The 22,047-nt window shown below is 40.9% G+C and overlaps 1 protein-coding gene across 1 annotated transcript in view; it reads left to right on the top strand.

The window, feature by feature from the left end:
* Window positions 1-21,523, top strand: part of GALNTL5 (polypeptide N-acetylgalactosaminyltransferase like 5) — a 49,470-nt gene extending 27,947 nt beyond the window's left edge. The window contains exons 5-8 of the mRNA XM_055335482.1: window positions 439-688; window positions 5,475-5,592; window positions 16,885-17,034; window positions 21,368-21,523. Of these exons, the coding sequence (XP_055191457.1) occupies window positions 439-688; window positions 5,475-5,592; window positions 16,885-17,034; window positions 21,368-21,523 (674 nt within the window). The remainder of the gene's footprint in view (window positions 1-438; window positions 689-5,474; window positions 5,593-16,884; window positions 17,035-21,367) is intronic.
* The last annotated feature ends 524 nt before the right edge of the window (window positions 21,524-22,047 follow it).

Genomic DNA, 22,047 nt, shown 5'->3' with positions numbered 1-22,047 from the left:
TCATTTTGGCCATGCCAATTTCCCCCATGTTCTCTAAGCAGACACTTATTAAAGCTTGAACTCAAGAGCAAAGATAATTATGTATCTTTGCAGCCCAAGCACCAAAAGACACCAACAAGCCATCCTTGCAGTAAACATTGGCTAAGTTGAGTCAGTTGATGAAGGCCAAGCTAAAAAAATATTTTTTTAATTAAAGGCCAAGTCAGTTCCACCTGCTTCTTTAGAATTTCCCCAAACCACTCTCTAGCCCACAGTTTACCAGCTTCTTCTAAACATCTATGGCTCATCATGGCCTCAGATATGTGTTTCTGGTCCCCACCCACCCGCAGTGAAATGGAAAGCAAACACTTAAGAAATACTCCTTGCATTGAACTTCGATTTGGGTTGTCAGCTGTTTTATCCATATGCACTAACACCAGCCTATTTTTGCCTTCCCAGGGGATGTTCTGGTGTTCCTGGATAGCCACTGCGAGGTGAATACTGCATGGCTGCAGCCCTTGCTGCATGCCATTGCCAAGGACTCCAAAATGGTGGTGTGTCCTCTGATAGATGTCATTGACTATATGACCCTTGAATACCAGTCTTCTCCTGTTGTAAGGGGTGCTTTCAACTGGCATCTAGATTTTAAGTGGGATAGTGTTTATTCTTATGAGATGGATGGACCAGAAGGACCCACTAGACCCATCCGGTGAGATTTCTTCAGGTTATGGGAAAATATCATATATGTATTGGGACCTGGGGAAAAAAAAAGAAGCTTTTGGAGATGATTCCTTCAATTTCTTGGGCCTAATAAAGAGAAGTATTTTGTTATTTATCTTGTTTCTGAAAGTCCATAATAATAGAATTTGGTAGGTTTTTAGCATCTCAGCCCAGTTAATAATACCACCATGGATAGTGTCCCTCTGGTTCCAGGTGTCTGTCTTTGGAATGCAGACTTGGTTCTTGGGACCAAATTGTATGTGGTCAATGAACAAAATGCTAGCACTGTGGTCAGCCCAGAAAAAGGATATGGCTTTGCTAAATTCATATAGAAAACATTTATCTAAATGCTTTCATCTGTAATTGTGTAAAGATGAATATGATTTTCCTTGATATTAGTCTTGGAAAAGATATTTTTAAGTGTGAGAACAATATGATGTTGTGGCTTTTAATTACATCTATGAGGCTATTTCTGAAGAGACTTGCTCCAGGTCACTCCCCACATTTACGGATAACAGATGCCAGGCTCCTTCTCTTCTTTTATTACTAACCTCTTTGTTTTATAAATCACACAAATAAATTTTCTAACACTGAAACCTAGCACATCCTTGATCTTTGTCTCTATTTTAATTTAGTTAGAGCTGTGTGACCTTGTGCAACTTACCTAATCTCTCTGCACCTTATTTTATTATCTGTGAAGTAAGTCTGGAGGGTAGTAATATTTCACAGAGTTGTTATGAGAATTGGTCAGTATATATCAAAGCTTAGAACAGTATCTGACCATGGTAAGTATACATAAATGTTAGCTCGTCTATAATTGTTAGCTAGTATTATTCCTGTAGCCGTATCCTGGACCCCTCATCTTCTAAATTACCAGATATCTGTCTCCTTGTCCATAGCCTAGGATGTTCCTAATGTTTTCCTGCTATGCTCCACCCACACCTACCCCCTGGACATCATCGGGATCTCCAGTTCTTTGATTTCTGTTTTTAACCCCTCATGGCTTCTTTTTTCTTCTGTAGCCTAGACTTTCTGACCTATAAATTCACTGCTCTTCTTGCCAATACCTTCAGCTGTCACGTCCTGCTACACTTGTACCACAGTAGCCCTGCGAATCTCCAACTCTGGGCCAATTCCACCATCTGTTTTCTTTGTTCCTCTAAGAGATGTGAACTGATGCTTCTACACATTGATGGTCTCCAGCCTCATGCTGGTCTGCAATCACTCATTCCCCCACCTGGATATTCCAAACCTTTATCACTTCCCTTGGTCCCAGTACCTGCCCCTGCTCTGAGCCCCTTACTTCTGATATGCAATCTGGCCTCCTAATCCAAGAATGAAATAAAGACTAAGAATCAGTAGCAATAACTGGAAAATTATTCAGTGCTTTATGCTAGAGCCATGATGGAATACTATTGCTGCGAAGCATGACTACACCTGCAGCCTCCCACTGCCTACCTTAATCCAGTGATTAGCCAGCTCTAGGATCATCTTTTGTGATGACTCTCACATGACATCTGTCCATCTCTCTGCCTGTCCACATGGTCTGGGCCCTCACTGTTCCAGGCTTAGACTCTACACTCTTAGAGACAATCTGGCTTGCGGGCCCCCCTCCCTCATGCCAATCTCTCTGTTGCTACATTAATTTTCTTAAAACCCTACTTTGCACATGTCACCAAATGTCTTTCTTTTGCTTTTAGGATAAATAGATCCCTTCATGCACCTTGCACTGTGTATAACTCTGATCTTTGCTCTGCTCCAGCCATCATTTATTAGTTATTTAGGACTGTTGCGTAGAGTTGTATAGGCTGCGTACTGCACATCTTCAGGAGGCACTGTTCATAAAGATCATAGGTGACTGGCATCCCTGGAATTATGCAATAAGGTAGCCTTCCTCCAGGCCAATTACCTCTCTCAGCTTCACTATCTTCACCTATAAAATGGTGATGACAATAATATACATACCTCTCTGGATTATCAAGGAGTTTAAATGAGCCAGTACTTGTAAAGAACATAGCCTGACTCAGAGGAAGTGATCAGTATAAATGGTTGCTATTTTGCTATAGACTTAAGAATGAAAAAGAATAAAGATATCCTTAATATAAATAAAAATTTAATATGTAAAAATCTTGATTTACCCAAAAATAAAAAATAAAGCATCAATCTTTGAAGTTTATCTCAAAATAAACTTATTTAAAAGTTACTTTTTTTTATTATTTACGATAGTCATACAGAGAGAGAGAGAGAGAGAGAGGCAGAGACACAGGCAGAGGGAGAAGCAGGCTCCATGCACCGGGAGCCTGACGTGGGATTCGATCCCGGGTCTCCAGGATCGCGCCCTGGGCCAAAGGCAGGCGCCAAACCGCTGTGCCACCCAGGGATCCCCTAAAATAGTTACTTTTAGCAAGAAGTAGTTACAGTATTACATTTACAAAAAAATTGACATAATTTTGTAACATTTCATGTGTCACATATAAGGCATGCTTTAGGCTCTAAAAATTTCAATAGGGAAACTGTATTCCTCATATTTGCTGAGTAGCAACATTTTTGGAATTCTAATACCCTGTTAGTATCTATATATATATATAGTCACACATGCTATTTGAAAACAATTTGACAATATACCCTAAAAATCGTACAAATGTTATTCTTTAATGCAATAATTCCACTTCTTGAAATATTTCCCTAAGGAGTTAATGAGAAGTAAGTACAGAGACATCTATTGTAGCAACATTTATATTAGTTAGAAAATAAAAACAACATGAAATGGCTAAAAACTGTATTAATATTTTGTAGAATATTATATAACATTTTTGAAAGCTAATTAATATAAAAGGAAAGTTCTCACAATATGCTGTTTAAAAAATCAAGCCATAAAAAAACTTAGTATGATACCAATTACTTATAGAATACATATTACACATGTTATAATGTACTGTTCACCTTGAATAATACCGGAGTTATACACACTGACCACACAGGGGTGCAGTCAAAACTCTAAATGTAGCTTTTGACTCCTCCAAAAACTTAACTAAGAACCCACTGTTTACTGAAAGCCTTACCGATAAGGTAGACAGTTGATTAACATATATTTTATATGCCTTATGCGTTATATACTGTATTTCCTCCCCTCGCCTCCAAATTAGCACAGTTTCCAGATCTTCCTTCTACCACCTGCCCCCCACCCTGGCCCCCTATTTGCACCTTCTCATCTCCTTTGTCGATTCCTCCTCTTCTCTCCGACCTCAGTTTTTTTTTTTAAACAATCCCATTTTTGTTTTTTAAGATTTATTTATTTATTTATTCACGAGAGACACACAGAGAGAGAGGCAGACACAGGCAGAGGGAGAAGCAGAGGGAGAAGCAGAGGGAGAAGCAGGCTCCATGCAGGGAGCCCGACGTGGGACTCGATCCCGGGACTCCAGAATCACGCCCTGGGCCGAAGGCAGGCGCTAAACCGCTGAGCCACCCACGGATCCGCTCTGACCTCAGTTCTTGATCCTCTTCTCTACCTCCCCTCACCCACAGAGGGCTTCCTATCCATCTTATACTGAGGACTCCCAAAGTTCTACCTCCAGCCCTGGCTGCTCTCAAGTGCCAGACTCCTCCATCCAACTGCCTACTGGCATCTCCACTTGAATGCTGACTCAACATCTCAGACATGTCCCTAGCTGAATTTTCCCACCAAAACCTACACACACACACACACACACACACACACACACACACACACACACACACTCACACCAGCATCCCCATCTCAGTGCATGGCAATATCACCTCCCAGGTACTCAGGCCAAAACGCTGGATACGGTCCTTACCCTCCTCTTCCTTCTATGCACACCACATCCCACTCATAAGCAAACCTGGTTCCATCTTCAAAATACATCAGAGATTGGACCACATCTCACTGCCTTCATTGTTATACTTTATCCACGATCCCATCCTCTTTCTCTGGGACCACTACAGCAACTGGTGTCCCTGCTTCTACCCTTGCCCCTACTTGAGCTGGGATCTTGCCCTATTGATTCACTAATTTATCTCCAACACTTCATAGGTGTTTAAGACATACTTTTAAAAAAATAAATGAATGCATGAACATGTAATTATTTTCAAACTACTTACCTTAGTGTTATTGGGCCCTGCTATTGGTGAACAAGAAAAAGATGCTTTGTAACATTATGGTTTTCCCAAAAGTAAATATTATAATTCACTTCATGTGCTTAGAAAGGGAGATCTGTAAACTCTAATACCCAATAGTTATCCCAAAGGGAAATGCACATTCTAAAGATAATGTTGCCTCTCAAGAAAAAGCATTTAGAAGATACCATCATACAACTCTGTGAGAGTTAAGTAAAAGTTACTGCGGAGGGAACCTGGGTGGCACAGTTGGTGCAGTGTCAGACCCTTGGTTTCACCTCAGATTGTGATCTTGGGGTTGTGAGATCGAGCCCCACCATGGGCTTTGGGCTCCATGAAGAGTCTGCTTGAGTTTCTCTCTTCCTCTTCTTCTGCTCATCCTGTTCATGCATGTGCTTTTTCTCTCTCTCAAATAAAGAAATAAATCATAAGAAAGAAAAGTTACTGTGTACAAATTTTAGGTAGTTTTGGTTCCGATTTACTAATTTTACATACCTAAATATATATTAAGTTAACAATTTTGATGGTAATATTCCTGTTTACTAGTTTTTATTTTATTGCTAATATTCAATATAATTTTGGCAAAAATCTATAATGGCTGAATCTGTGATTTCATATTTATGTGTCCCTTTTAGGTCACCTGCAATGGCTGGAGGAATTTTTGCTATAAACAGGCATTATTTTAATGAGATTGGACAATACGACAAAGGCATGGATCTCTGGGGAGCAGAAAATTTGGAACTTTCACTGAGGGTAATTCCTATTTGGCTTTTTAAATAGTTACCTCTGTGCAGAGAGAGGGAATGTTGACTTCAAGTCACGAGACAAGTCCTGGTACTTACACCCAGTTTTCCTGCCGGAGCATCTGATACCATTCCCACGTCACATGAAATAAATATCTATGGGACTTCTTGCAAAATGTGACAATAGTAAAATACCAGCTCTTATTACCATATATTTCATTATTTCTAAGCTATGGTTTATCGAATTAATGTAACACTTTTAATTATTTGTGAAAGCTCGTCTTTATTATACCAATTGTCTGGACAGTTGTGGTGCAGTGGAAATAATAGTGTTAGGCAGTGTGGGACTTGGGTGCCACTAACTCTATGGGTGATCTCAGACCTCAGTTTCACCATCTGCAAATTGGGAAGACTCAATAGGAGAAGTCTGGGTTGTCCCTCCACTCTTGAATCCAGGGTTACCTGCTATCACATTAGTGGAACTTGAAAATATTATGGTGAGTGAAAGAAGCCAGACACAAAAGGCCACATACTTATATGAATGAGTCCACCCCTAGGAATGTGCAGACAAAGCAAATCCGTAGAAACAGAAGGTAGATTAGTGGTTGCCAGGGGTTTAAGGAAGGACAGTGAGTACTGATGGGTCCCAGGGCTCTTTTTGGCGTGGTAAGAATGTTCCAGAATGAGATAGTGGAGCTGGTTAGACAACCTCATGAAAATACTCTGAGTCACTGAATCATATATACTGTGAAAGGGTGAATTTCTTATAGACTGTGAATTACATCTCAAATATTTTTTAAAGATTTTATTTATTTATTCATGATAGAGAGAGAGAGAGAGAGAGAGAGAGGCGCAGAGACACGGGCAGAAGGAGAAACAGGCTCCATGCAGGGAGCCCGATGTGGGACTCGATCCCAGGTCTCCAGGATCATGCCCTGGGCCAAAGGCAGATGCCAAACCGCTGAGCCACCCAGGGCTCCCCTGCATCTCAAATCTAAAAGTAGATTTGACTTTTAAATATTCCCGTGATATTAGATCATTAGACATTAGGCATCATCTCTGTTGCTAACTTTCTTGTAGGATCCTTGGTCAGCCATTAATCTTTCTACTTCCCCATTTCCTCACCTGGCAAATAGGAATAAATATAAATGCCATTGTCAGAATTTCGTGAAGATTTTTGTGTTTTTGTGGATTTTTAATTTTATTTAAATTCCAGGATAGTGAACACAGTGTTTATATTAGTTTCAGATGTACAATAAATGATTCAGCAATTCTTTTTTTTTTAATTTTTTTTTAATTTATTTATTTATGATAGTCACAGAGAGAGAGAGACAGAGGCAGAGACATAGGCAGAGGGATAAGCAGGCTCCATGCACCGGGAGCCCGATATGGGACTCGATCCCAGGTCTCCAGGATCGCGCCCTGAGCCAAAGGCAGGCGCCAAACCGCTGCGCCACCCAGGGATCCCTGATTCAGCAATTCTATGCATCACCTGGTGGTCATCAGAACAAGTGCCCTCCTTAATCCCCATCACCTTTTTCTCCATCGCCCACCCTCTCACTTCTGGTGACCTGAATCAGTGTATTCCCTACAGTTAAGAGACTGTTTCTTGGTTTCTCTTTCTCTCTCTTTCTTCCTTTGCTCATTTCTTATGTTTCTTAAATTGCAATTTTGTGAAGATTTGATGACATAATTGGAGTAGAGAATAAAGTACAAAACAGATATTCCTGGCGAGAGAGTCTGAAGAAAGTATGAAGGTACGATTCAGATGTTTATTGTATGCTTATCATAGATAAGTTTTGGTTTTTCACTAAAATCTAATAGACTTTTTTCATAGTTACTTTGGAGCTCCTGGCTAGCTCTGTTGGAAGAGCCTGCGACTCTTGATCTCAGGGTTGTGAGTTCAAGCCCCACGTTGGGTGTAGGGGTGTTCTAAATAAAAAAAAAATTTTAATAAAACTTAAAAAAAAGCAGTCACTTTGAACTGTGCATGTAAATCTGGGCTGTGAATTCACCATAATTATTCTTAATTTTTTCTCTCTTTTCTCTGCCTGTTTGTCTCTTCCCAGCGGAGACAATCTGGTGCAGAGAAAACAGTTTAATCAATGACTAAGGTCTAATCCCAACTAAGCTTTAGCTTCCTTGCAGGTAAAAAGAAAAAACCAGAGATTCCCTATTACAGTGCTGTGAAGACAGATACCTTATAGAAGCTGCTTAATAAGTGACAGCTGTAATTACTCTTAAACTGTTGCCATCTGTTCTTTAGACTCTGCAATCGTCTGCAGAGTTCATACTCTGAATTTCATATATTAGCATGTATTAAAACATTTGCTATATTTGCTTTTTGTGTTTTATTTTTGTGATTTTTTTCCGTTTTGGTATCTCCCTCTTCCTTCTTTTGGCTTGTTACTTTGTTCACTTGCTTAAAGTTCTTTTAAGCACAGACTCCTTTCATGATGCTTCAGATACTTTATTGTGAACATAAAAATATCTGGAGCAATATATTTTTCCTCTTAAGGCCCTATTTGACAGTACGTTGTAATCTGTTGTATTCATGGCTTCTCCTCACCGCCCCATCATGTGTTCCCTTCTGATGCATTATTTTATAACATTCATGTTTTGGGCACTTTTCATTGTTTGGTAGATGATTACTTGCTTTGGCTTTGACTGTCTGTGAATATGGTATACGGTATATACCATCTGCCTCTCAAGACCTAATACCTTAATGAGCACATTCTTGTATCTCAGAATAAAATCAATTTTGTGAACAACACATGCATATTTGAAGAGGGAGTGTATTCCTTTTTCTGGCTCTATATTACCTCCAGATAGCAAATAACAGCTAACTTATCTTTCAAATGTATTATTTATCCCTGCTTCAGTATTTTCAACTACTCCATTCCTAATGGTCCCTTCATATTTTTTTAAGTATGTTGTAGGTCTCTCCTTTTATAAACGTGTAAATTAGTAAATAGCTTGAGTACTCTCTTGACCCTAGCAGCAGTCTCTAACCAAGGTAAATAACCCTGTCTTTCCAGAGAGAAGATCGACACCTGTACATAGGTTTCCATTGCTCCTCATTCCAATAAATCAACATCCTGGTGGCCCTCAGCACTCTAGGACAGCATTCCTGGAACTGTCACCAGTTTAATACTGATGTCCCTAGTGTATGGCTTTTGCTATTCTGTAACCTGGAGGTTACTGCAACATTTGACCCTGTAGACCAATTTTCTTCGAGGAGTTTTCTTGGAGTTTAGAACAATGCTGCTGGTCCCTCTTCCATAGCTCTGTTGTTCTTGAAGTCCTCGCATGAGTTTCTTCTGTGCATCCCTGAAGCACAGGTATTCCTAAGACCATTGTTGTTGTCAGCTGTCCCTTCTTGCCCAGCATGCTGCTTGGGGCTCAGGGCTGACATCAGCTATTTTATACCTGTGAAGCCACATTGGTTGTTAATATAGTGCAATGTTTCCTTACCTGGTGCGAAAGAACCTCAAGTCTGAATACCTCCCACAGGCAGCCCACCCGCCCTGTGGATCGATCAGCAGGCTTTCCACTATCCAACAACTAAAGGGACAGCAGCTGGCAGGGCAGGGGCACCAGAGGTGTTGTCGCGCTGTGTCATAACTTGTTGATATTTTTCACAGCATCCCTGCGTTAGCTCCCGTGGCTATAACTAACAGCTGTGCGGTAACAGTACTCAAGGCTACATGTTTTTAGGTTAGGACTCTCTCAAGAGTTCTAGTTAGGTCCAATGTAGCTGTCATTTAGGAGCACCTGCTGTGTTGGGCTATGCCACACGCTGGGCACTCAGAAGAAGACACAGCCCTCATCCTTCCTTTCTCTCACTCACTCACTCACTCATTCAACAATGCTGAGAACCTGCTATGTGCAAAATGCTGTGCTAGTGCTAGATACAGTGGCACACAGTACAAATGTGGCTTCTGATGGCATGAACCTCCATTCTGCTGGAGTGACGTGATTATTTTTGATAAATGTAATGAAGAGGAACACAGAATACTACAAGATCAGCTAAAAGGGGAATTAACCTGGTGTTGGGGGAAGTGTGTGTCTTAGATGGCTTCCCTGCAGAAACAGCTTTTTTTTTTTTTAAGATTTAATTTATTTATTTGACAGAGAGAGAGACAGAAAAAGAGCACAAGCGGGGAGCTGCTGCGGGAGAGGTTGAAGCAGACTCCCTGCTGACCTGGGAGCCTGATGTAGGGCTCCATCCCAGGACCCTGAGATCATGACCTGAGCTGAAGACAGATGCTTAACTGACTGAACCACCCAGGCACCCCAGAAATGGCATTTTTAAGTTATGGGATAAAGGATAAAAATGTATTTCATTTATTTAACAAGGTCTTGTGTGTGTGGCATGTACTACTCTGGAATCTTACAGATATTAACTTATTTAATCTTTCTGATAAGGCTGTGAGCGAGGTGCATGATCTCCTACTTATAGTGGAGAAACGGGTACAGAGTGTTCGAGTAACTTTCTTCAATTCACAGAACCTATAGGTACATGATCCAAATCTATTGTGTCCTGCTTTGTACTATCTACTCAGCTTCAGATCTGGAGATCTTGCCAGCTCAGTTCTATTCTAAGTCATTTCTCTCTGGAAGCCTCCAGAGCTCTGAATTCATGTTAGCTGCCCTGAGCTCAGTGTTAACGATCACTCTGGAAAGTGGGGATTGGCTAGGTGCCCACAGAGCTGCAGCTTCACCCCCAGCCTCAGGATGGCTCTCCTAACCAGGCTTCACATCCACACTCCTGGTGGGGTGGAAGCTGGCCTGCGTGGCTCGGGGCTAGATCCTGATGGCCCCAGATAGAGACCAGGTGCGCTGCTCTCTATGACCCTGCCATAGACTCTGAGGATCTCCTGCCTCACTGTGGGACAGGACCTCTTAGACATTGAATCCAGCTTGGATTCAGCCCAAAGTGGACGAACCTTCTTGGATGCTGTGATGTGAACGCAAACCACATGCTGGCAATAGGGAAAGGGTGGACCAAATTCTTACAGTCTACATAAGGGGGAATTGGGCTTGCTCCTTAGGATTGGGCATGCTCCCCAGGATTGGGCATGCTCTTTGGCAGCCCCCTGCTCTCGGACCACAGTTCGCCAGGTCTTCACTGGGTTAATTCAGCGTGCTCAGAATTTCCATTTCTCATGGGTTTCTTCAAGGCCCTCTTTCTCTTCTCCCTCCACCCTCTTAGTAACCTTATCCACAGCACGCTTCAATGACTGCATGCTGATGACACAGTTCTAGCTCCTTCCCAGGTCTTTTTGAGCCATAAGCTTGTGCATCTAGTTGCCTACAGGTTACTCTTCTATAGGATCAATGTCCCATGGGTACCCTACACCCAACATTTGAAAAATAGCTCTTTCTACCTCCTTGAACCCATCCCTCCTGCCATGTTCCCTTCCTCTTTGTGTGGATGACGTGCTGCCCTCCACCTACCTGCAACCATCCATCCCCAACCCTGCAGAGTGCCTTCTTGATCTCCCCTCTCCTTTTCATGCCCCACTTTCCACCACCATGTGTGGTTAGATCTAGGTCTAAGTCTTCACTCACCTCTGTCCATTTTGCTCTTTCCCATCACCACAGTCCATAGTTACAGCCTTGATGTAATTTCTTTGGGAAGACTTTCTTGACCATATCCTCACTGCCCTATCTGCCATGCACCTGCATGCACACACATACACACTCCCCACCCCCTTATCCTGTGTGTGTTCACACATTACAGTGTGTGCTTTGCCCAGTATAGTACTTTTTGTGCTATCCCCTAGTTGTCACTTGTGTGTGTGTTCAGCAGACTCCATGGGTATACAACCTGTATGGTTCCACATGGGGCCATGTTTGGAGGGACCCCACACCTAGTTGACCTCCATTCTCTGGTGTTGCCTTCTTGAAATTTTTTTTCCTTCTTGAAATTTTTAAATAATTTTTTAATCAGAGACTCCATTTTTATTTTGTGCTGGGCCCCATCAGTGTGTGTACTCACCAGGCTGTGAGCCCCATGAGGGTGGGGACATGGTCTGACTTGTTCACAAGGGGGTCCCTCAGCACCTGGTATGTTGACCATGTAAAAAAAGTGGCTGGGAGATATTTGTAAATAGTTGAACCCAGGGATCCCTGGGTGGCGCAGCGGTTTAGCGCCTGCCTTTGGCCCGGGGTGCGATCCTGGAGACCCAGGGTCGAATCCCACGTCGGGCTCCCGGTGCATGGAGCCTGCTTCTCCCTCTGCCTGTGTCTCTGCCTCTCTCTCTCATTCTGTGTGACTATCATAAATAAATAAAAATTAAAAAAAAATAGTTGAACCCATTGGAATCTAAGAAGCCTCATGTATAAATGATCAGAATAACTGTCGTGTGCATCCACTGAGGCAATGCACATTAAGCATTTAAAACAGTGTCTACCACCTAATATGCCTGTAGCCAATGTTTGTTCCCTTCTTTTTATGCTACAGCTGTCCCAGAGTTCTCATTTAAAATGGTATCTGGCTAGCAACCTCTCCTAACTTTCTGCTAAGATGCTTATTAAGACTGGAGAAGATGGGATCCCACTAGAAAATAAATCTGATGGACAGCCTAGCCTGAATCTGGAAGGCAGCTCCATAACTGGGAGGCCAATAGAACAACCTGACAAAATCGTACCCTGGTTTTGTCACATGAGGTGCCCCTACTTCACCTCACAAAAACAAATCCAGATTACAGAATAAATAAGGACACCCTTAGAAATGCCCTGATTTCTGCCTACAGATTCAGGCTGTAGGCCTGAAATAGCCTTCCAACCATGTGTCCATGGAGAAGGGCTAGTGAGGCTGGACCATGATGCAAGGAGAGGAGAGCAAGAGAAGGCTGAACAGGGCACAGGGGTAAGACACCATAGGATTTAGATTTTTTTAAAGATTTTTAAAATTTATTCATGAGAGAGACAGAGAGAGAGAAAGGGCCAGAGACACAGGCAGAGGGAGAAGCAGGCTCCATGAAGGGAGCCTGACATGGGACTCCATCCCCAGTCTCCAGGATCAGGCCCTGGGCTGAAGGCAGCACTAAACTGCTGAGCCATTGAGGTTGCCCAAGATTTAGATATTTAGATTGTATCTTATGCACGGTGGAATGCTGTAGGTGGGTTTTAAGTAGGATAGTGATGGAGATGAACAAAGTGGAGGATAAGCAGGGAGATTGGGAGCTTCTTATGATGATCTGGACAGAGGGTGACCACAGATGGGACTAGAGAAGTGGTAATGGAGATGAAAAGACAGACCTTACAAGTAGAGAGCATGGCACTTAGAGACTGAGCAGGGAAGACAGATGTTAAGAGGAAGTGGTGTCACAGATAACCCAATTATCAGTTGGTTAATGCCATGATGACGCTGCTATGTTACAAGTCAGCTCAAAACTGAATGGCTTAGACCAATATGCATTTGCTTTTTTTCTTTCATATGTTCATGGGCTGGCCAGGGTGGTGGCTCTGCCTCTAATTTAGATTGTTTGGGCTTGGCTCTAGTCTCTGAGTTTGGCTCAGGTCTATTCATCATTCTAAGAGTATTATAATTCTACAAGTATTCTGCAAGTATTTGTAGTACTAGTATATGAGTGGTTAACTAGTAGCAACTCAGCATATTCTTCTCATTTAGAAGGGCAAGGATGCAAAAGTGAAGCCAAACTGCATAGCATATTTAAAGGCTCAGCACATATCCTGTCTGCTCATGTTCTGTTGGCCAAAGCAACAGATGGACAAGCCCAGAGTCAGGACGTCAGAAAAATAAACTTTGCTCCAAAGTGAGGGATGGGGGAGTTAGCTAATATTTGCTGAACAATATTTCCACCTATCACATCAAGTTTCTAGAATGAGCAACTAAGTGAATGGAGGTCTTTTTTACTTAAATAAAATTGCAGTTAAAAAAATTGCAGTTAAGAGAAAAATGTTCCTTGGGCATCAGTTAGCTTTTGCTTATGCAAACTATTCCAAAACACAGTGGCTTAAAACAGCAAACAATTGTTATTTCTTCTAATTCACTGTGTTGCTAAAGGGGCTTTTCTGGTCATAGACAGGATAGCTGATTTCTACTGGTGGTGCCTATACATCAGTGTTCATTGGAGGCTCAGCTGGTGCTGGCGAGCTTAGGATGCATTATTTGCATATCTGGACATCACCCAGTGATAGCGGGGCCATCATGTGCATCATCATGGAGATGGCCTGGCTGTTCGTCTCCTACCTCAGGCTCATTCACAGTGAAGTGGTTGCAATGTTCCCATGAGCAAGCAAGAGAAGGCAAGCCCCAACAGGCAGCCAACACTTTCCAAGACTCTGTCACATATGTTGATGTCTGGTTGGCCAAAGCAAATCATGAGGCCAAGGCCAGATTTAAGAGATTGGAGAAATAAGCTTTGCATCTTGATGGAGTGAGGCACAAAATTACATTGCACAGAAGTGTGCATATAGGAATGAAGAGAATCCGTGGCCATTCTTGCAACCTACCACACTTAACTACAGCAGAGATACACTCTTATTTACAAAACAAACTCTAAGTGTTTTATAAGTCTCAACTTGTCTAATGCTCCTAACCATCCCACGAGGTGGGTAATGCTATTCTCACTTTACAGATGAGGAAACTGAGGCACAAAAAGGTTGAGTAACTGCAGTAACTTGCCTTAGTTCATAAAACTGATGGAGAACTCAAACCACACTGAGTGGCCTCAGAGTCTGTGCTCTTACCCACTGCATTAGCCTGACTTTCAATGGGGTGATATTACTATTACTACTACTACTACTACTACTATTACTATTACTGCTACTACTACTACTACTACCACTACTACTACTACTACTACTAGTACTACAAGTAGAAACTGGGAGCTGTATGGATGACTTCCAGCAGAATATCAGAGGAAGCAAGCTGATCATCTCCTACATGGACAATGAGCACAGCCAAAGGCATGTCCAGGTAGATCATGTCCCTCTTGAGAATGAATCAAGAGTAGTAACAAGCACATGAGCTCTGTGAAGATTAGGCCAAAATTCCATAGCTTCCTTCAATTTGATTTTTTTTAAAGATTTATTTATTTATTCCGGAGGTGGGGAGGACCAGAGGGAGAGGGAGAAAAAGAGTCTTAAGCAGACTCCATGCTCAGTGTGGAGCCAAATGTGGGGCTCAATCTTACAACCTCGAGATCATGACCTAAGCCAAAACCAAGAGTTGGCCGCTTAACCAACTGCACCACCCAGGTGCCCCATGAGTTTTGAGCAAGTATTTTTATAAAATTTTTACTCTTTTACCTCTTTTATCACTTTACTTTTGTTTTCTATTCTGTACTCATAGCCATATTTCTTTTTTAATCAAGAAACATTTCAGAGATCCCTGGGTGGCTCAGTGGTTTGGCACCTGCCTTTGTCCCAGGGCATGATCTTGGAGTCCCGGAATCGATTCCCACGTTGGGCTCCCTGCATAGAGCCTGCTTCTCCCTCTGTGTCTCTCATGAATAAATAAATAAAATCTTTAAAAAAAAAACATTTCAAACATAGACTGTCTCCAATCTAATTATTAAACAAATATTAACCATCTTACAAAATTCCTTAAGTTCTCACAGAAAAAGAGAATAAAACATTTTAAATAGCTAGTACCAGTTAGCTTTTGCTATATAACAAAGCACCCCCCAAATAGTAGCTTAAGTGAACAACTATGTATTTCTCAATTTCAGATGAAAATGAACACCTGGGGCACCTGGGGGGCTCAGTCAGTTAAGCATCTACCTTTGGCTCAGGTCATGATCCCAGGGTCCTGGGATCCAGCCCTATGTTGGGCTCCCTGCTTAGCGGGGAGCCTGCTTCTCCCTCTCCCTCTGCCCCTCCCCCCAACTCGTGTGCTCTCTCTCTCTCTCTCTTAATAAATAAATAAGATCTTAAAAAAAAAATGAGATCCAAAGAGGATGTGTCTGATCATAAGGATGTGGCAGATCTGATTAAAAAAACTAATGCTTTGGGGTTCTGATTTAAGCATTTTTCTAAGGGAAAAGGAATTCCATAGATATTCTTTCTGGATATTCCAAAGGGCTATTTCTAAAGAATTCTAAAGGTTAGTTGCATGAGTCTTTAGGTCTCATGTCAGAAGATGTATTTTCTGAAACATAATCCCTTCTAACTACCCGAGTGATATACTTCACCCTAAGTATTGTTCTTATAAACAATCTGAGTATTGTGTTCAGTGAAAGCCTTATTTCCTATTACTGTTTCCTAAATGATTAGATGGATTTTATAAGAAAGTGCCTAGAGAACTGGGATATAGGGTCTTGATCAGTCAGAACAGGGATTCTCATTTTGGTGCGCATCAGAATCACCTGAAGAACAAGTTAAAATACATATTCCTGGGCCCAGCCCTACAGTTCTTGGTTTAGTAAGTCTGGGTGGGTCCAAGGCTTTTGCATTTTGAAGCTCCTGAGCGATCTGATGCTGCTAGTTTGGGGACTATGCAAGAATCCCTTAGTTAGACTCAACAAAAACATCATGGCAACTGTGCTATGAGATATGTAAGTGGTGTGACCAGATCTATACTATAAGCACATTCTTTGTTCTATGATTATAATACTAAAAATTGGAAACTACCAAACTATCCGAACAATACAAAACTTTTAAAATAACTTCACGTACCATTAAATGAAAAAAAACCACAACTTATCTCAGTGTTGTTTATAGATGCGTGTATATGCATGGACTTGAATTTATATTGAGGAACAAAGTTTTAGGACAAGTAGTGATTTTTTATTCTCTGTATACTTTTCTACATTTTTTTTGTTTTTCAATGGTCATATTTTGTGTAGTAAAAAAATTGTTAAAAAATAAGTATTATAAAGTGTTTTAAGTACAAAAAAGACAATCATTGAATTTAGCCATGATCAGTATTTTCCTTGTTACCTGCTGACGTCCAGCAATACTTACTCTCAGAATACTATTTGAGAACATTTGAAGAGAAAATACCTTGCCACATTTCATTACATAATCAGCATCAGAATTGGCCAAGTATGAGGGAGACAGAATCACTTAGTATTCAGAGTGCTGGCCCTGGGGCCAAACTTCCTGAATTTAAACCCTGAAATTTGTTATCACTGGGCAAGCTTCTTAACAAACGTATGTACTAGTTTTTTTATCCGTAAGGTGGGGCTAATCACGGTTATCTACCTTGTGAGGATTGAATAAACAATTTAAGAAATGTTACATATTGCTGTGTTTGTAAAAAAAAAAAAATCAGCAGTTGTCCAGTACTAGCAAACATACATTAATGTTTTCTGTTTTTGTCTAGATCTGGATGTGCGGAGGCCAACTCTTTATAATCCCCTGCTCCCGAGTGGGACACATCAGTAAGCAGCGCTTTTCAAACCAACCTGAGCTTGTAAAAGCCTTGACATATAATAATCTCAGATTGGTGCACGTCTGGCTGGATGAATACAAGGTGAAGGAAATGTCTGTGATTTGGAATGATGAGCAAGAGCACAGAATGAGACTTGCTTTAAAGAAACCTGCTACTGCCTTTCCAGATAACAAGTTTTGGTTTTTTTTTTTTTTTTTCTCTCTTTTCCTTAAATTAGTGGCGCGCCGTCAGCCACTCATCCACCTGCCCCAGACCCTAGTCTCAACTAGTTTATTCTAATCTACGACACTTGAACATTACTTTTAATTTCTAAGGAAACTCAAGAAGTAAGTCAACCAACACAGGAAATTTGTTTTATTTGTTTTGCCCCCTAAGGATTGCCCCCTCTGAAGCATATACCTTTTCCTGTTCCCATCCTCACAGGCAACTCTTTATTTATTTTTATTTTTTATAATAAATTTATTTTTTATTGGTGTTCAATTTACCAACATACAGAATAACACCCAGTGCTCATCCCGTCAAGTGCCCCCCTCAGTGCCCATCACCCATTCACCCCCACCCCCCTCCTCCCCCCCTCCACCACCCCTAGTTCATTTCCCAGAGTTAGGAGCCTTTATGTTCTGTCTCCCCTTCTGATATTTCCCACACATTTCTTCTCCCTTCCCTTATATTCCCTTTCACTATTATTTATATTCCCCAAATGAATGAGAACATACACTGTTTGTCCTTCTCCGATTGACTTACTTCACTCAGCATAATACCCTCCAGTTCCATCCACGTTGAAGCAAATGGTGGGTATTTGTCATTTCTAATGGCTGAGGAATATTCCATTGTATACATAGACCACATCTTCTTTATCCATTCATCTTTCGATGGACACTGAGGCTCCTTCCACACTTTGGCTATTATGGACACAGGCAACTCTTTAGATTCTTTCTCCACTACCAAGTTCTCAAGTGGTGGAAGCTGCTGTGATCTGGAGACCGCACAAGAACCTCCACTGCCTCTTTCCACCAACAGTCAAAGATTTCTCTATCAAAGCTATCCCCCTTCACCTGTGCACCTCCCTCAGGCTTCAGTTCCTAGCCAGGTCCTAAAAGGGTGCACATACAGAAGACATGTAGCTGTGGCCCCATTTTTTGTCACCCCATTTTAACTTGAAACTTGTCCCTCCAGGATCCAGGCACAAACAAATATGGCAGGAACCCCAATAAGACCTCATTTTAGATATATGGGGAGAAATATGTAAGAATCTCTCTGTGGTAGTATATGTTCTGGTCTTAATCTAATATATATTATTTAAAATCACAAAAGTAATACTACTCATTCTTTAGTAATCAGGGCAATGTGAATTAAAACCACAGGGAGATATTTCTATATAGTCACTTAGATTGTCAAAAATGTTTAGAGTCTGATAGGACCAATCATTGGCAAGCACAGGAATTTTCAGACACCATGTAAATAAACAGTACAGTAAATCTTAAAGACATAATGGTGAACAAAAGCAGCCAAGCACAGTAGAATATATACTGATTTATTCAATTTCTAGAAGTTAAAAATGGGTAAACTTAAGCCATATAATCTATGTGTGCACAAATTAGATAATAAAGTGAAGACATGAATACATAAGATAACATTTAAAACCAAGGGAAAGGCTATGCTCAGGATGGGAAAGGCAGGGGGCCTTGGAAATGCTGTTTATGTTCTATTTCTTGACCTAGTCAGCATTACAGGGATTGAGTTTTCAATAATTCATTAAGTTGTACATTTAATATTACATACTTTTTATATGCTTATTATATTTCCTAATTAAAACATTTTTTTAAAAGGTAAAACACACTCAAGGTTAAAAGTCATACAGTATTGATTGGGATCCCTGGGTGGCTCAGCAGTTTAGTGCCTCCCTTTGGCCCAGAGCATGGTCTTGGAGTCCTGGGATCACATTGGGCTCCCTGCATGGAGCCTGCTATTCCCTCTGCCTGTGTCTCTGCCTCTGTGTGTCTCTCATGAATAAATACATAGGGTTTAAAAAAAATAGAAGTAATACAGTGTTGAAAGAGTATTAAATGAAAAGCAAGCTTGCTCAGCCCATAGTTCGACCCCTCAGAAGTAACATTAAATTAGCAATCATTAAATTTAATCACTAAAAATCAATCACTAAATTTAAATCACTAAAAATTAATAGTTTCTTGTTAATACCCATTTAAAAACAAATATATATCCTTTTACATAACTAGATTCACATAATATTTTGTTCTGCAATTTTTACACACCTGTTAGTATATTTTATTTATTTTTAAAGATTTTATTTACTTTATTTATTAGAGAGAGAGAGAGTGAGAGAGTCCATGAATGATAGGGAGGGGCAGAGGGAGAGGGAGAAGCAGACTCCCCGTTGAGCAAGGAACCTCACATGGGGCTTGCTCACAGAACTTTGAGATCCTAGGACCTTGAGATCGTCACATGAGCTGAAGGCAGACACTTAATTGACTGAACCACCCAGGCGCCCCTACCTGTTAGAATATTTTTAAAAATATACTTTCAAAGTTTTAAAAATCCAAACATATAAACATACATACTAAAAGAACATAAATATTCTTTTAAATATTTCCTTTGAATGGATATCCTAAAATCAATCCCATTGATAAATAGCCCCTCAGTGATAAACATTCTGATTATCTCAGCTTTTTGATAATCCTTAACATTGATAAAATGAACATCCTTTACATTATCTTTTTGTACATTTGTACAAACATATATCTGGAATAAATCTCAAAACATGGACTTGCTGGGCCATGAGACGTATGTTTTAAATCCTGATGGTTAATGTCCAAACTACCATCAGCAAATATATGTGAAAATGCCTGTTTGCCCACAACTTTTCCAACTCTGGTTTTAATTATTTTGTATTCTAATCTCATAGGTTAAAAATTATTTTATATTGCATTAATTAATGAGGGATCTTGAGCTTTTTTTTATATTTATTAATTTTTTTTTCTGTGAACTCTGGCCACAGATTTAAATAGTTGACTTGAACACAGCTTGGACTGGGTAGTTTCTGAATTTCACAGAGGATATAGTGACAAAAAGGTCCATCTAACTTAAAGAACGTATAACATTTGGCATTAAATCAATGGATTGTATGACCTGGCACACTGGGAAATGTAATGAGTGACATTAGACGAGAGAGGGCTTTGCACAAAATGTTGTCCAAGGTCTTCTCTGCCTTTGCTTCCAAATGACAACAGCTCTCTACCACCCTCAGGCCCATCCCCTGTACCAATCTGCCCTGACTAGGATTGGCAAGACATGATGGCAAAGACCTACAATGGTCAAGGGTCCCAGGGAGAATCCAACATGGTGTGCCCATAATACACTAACCTGGATAAGCAAGTTCTTCTCTTGTTCGACAATATTGTACTATAGTCTGGGCACTAGGAAACACAGGTGAAAATACAAGGGTTCTTTTGAGGTTTTTGGTCTATTTAGAATATCTCTTATTTAAAAAAATATTTACTTATCGGAGAGAGAGAGAGAGAGAGAGAGAGAGAGATGAGCAAGTAGGGGTAGGGCAGAGGGAGAGGGACAGAGAGAATCCCAAGCAGACTCCCCGTTGAACTTGAAAGCCAACATGGGGCTGGACCCCACAATCCCAAGATCATGACCTGAGCCAAAACCAAAAGTCAGATGCCCAACCTACTGATCCATCCAGGCGCTCCTAGTATATCTCTTTTAATATGGAGCAGATTGAATCCATCAGACGTTCATACTTAATACCCTCTTAAATCAGAGGGTATAACAGAGAAATGAGGTGTGGTAATGATAATGACCAGTACTGACATGACACTGACACTCCATGCCAGCCTTGGTTTCCCCAGTACTCTGCACGATTAGAGTATTCAGTCCTCACAACTTCATGAGAGTAGGGTCACATAATAACAAAGCAAGAATATGACCCCAGGCTGTCTTCACCCAGAGTTAATTTGCCCTGAACCCACTATACCATCCCATTTCTGAAATCATGGACATGTGGACTGGGATCAGGGAATGAAGGTTTTGTCCTGGAGTATTGAGAGAGCAGGAGAAAGGGGATATATCACAATAGGTGGCTGTGATTGTTGTTGGGCTCCTAAGAAGCAGGATCCAAACTTCCTGGATCCTTCTATACCACCTCTATCATGGTATGAACCATGCAAGCACACAGTGTGTGTGAATATGTGTGGGGTGAATGAATCCCAGGTACCACGTGTCTCTGCCTTCACTATATGAATGAAATAGGTAGGCTTTTTGTTTTGTTTTAATAGGAAGGTTTCTTGTTTATTGTTGTTGTAATTCAGGTGATGGAAATATATACTGCTATGTTCGATATACTGCTATGTTTGGTTTAACAAAATGACTCTCTATTTCCATTTAGGAGCAGTTTTTTTTACAACAGCCTGGTCTAAAATCTGTTGCCTATGGAAACATTAGTGAGCGTGTTGAACTAAGGAAACGATTGGGTTGCAAATCATTTCAGTGGTATCTGGATAATGTCTTCCCAGAATTGGAGACATCTAAGGGCAGCCTATGAAAAGGAAAGAAATCATTTTCATTAATGAAGGACTAGAAGTCCCCAAGGTCGTCAACAGAGAAGAGTACAAGTTTGGAACATCATGAAATTGTGTGACATGAGTAAGAAATACAACCAGAGAGCTCTAGAACAAGAGTGCCTTTCTGTCTTCCTTTAATGCTAGTTCATAACGCTGTTGCATATGCCACTACATTTCTGGGGTGGCAAAACCTTGAACATTAGAAATATACCCTATCACACAGCTAAGACTATCATACAATTGAACAAGGTAAAATGTATTCCCTTTGTTATTTGCCAAACTCATTTGGTCCCATTAAACCATAGGGAATGCTCCACTCTTGGAGCCTTTGTCAACTCTATTCCTACTCCAGACAGTGGCTTTGTCGGGAAGACATTCACAGAGAGCCTTGGTTGGTACATCCCAGCTTTGCCCCAATTGTATAGAACTTCTCTCTTGCTGACAGCGTAAATTTTGGTGCTGCTACCTCGCTTGGTTGGGTTCCTGAGTTTCTGATGTCCAGTCC

Source organism: Nyctereutes procyonoides, unplaced genomic scaffold, assembly GCF_905146905.1.
Source record: "Nyctereutes procyonoides isolate TBG_1078 unplaced genomic scaffold, NYPRO_anot_genome, whole genome shotgun sequence".
Lineage (NCBI taxonomy): Eukaryota > Metazoa > Chordata > Mammalia > Carnivora > Canidae > Nyctereutes > Nyctereutes procyonoides.
This window is presented reverse-complemented; position numbering and strand designations above follow the sequence as displayed.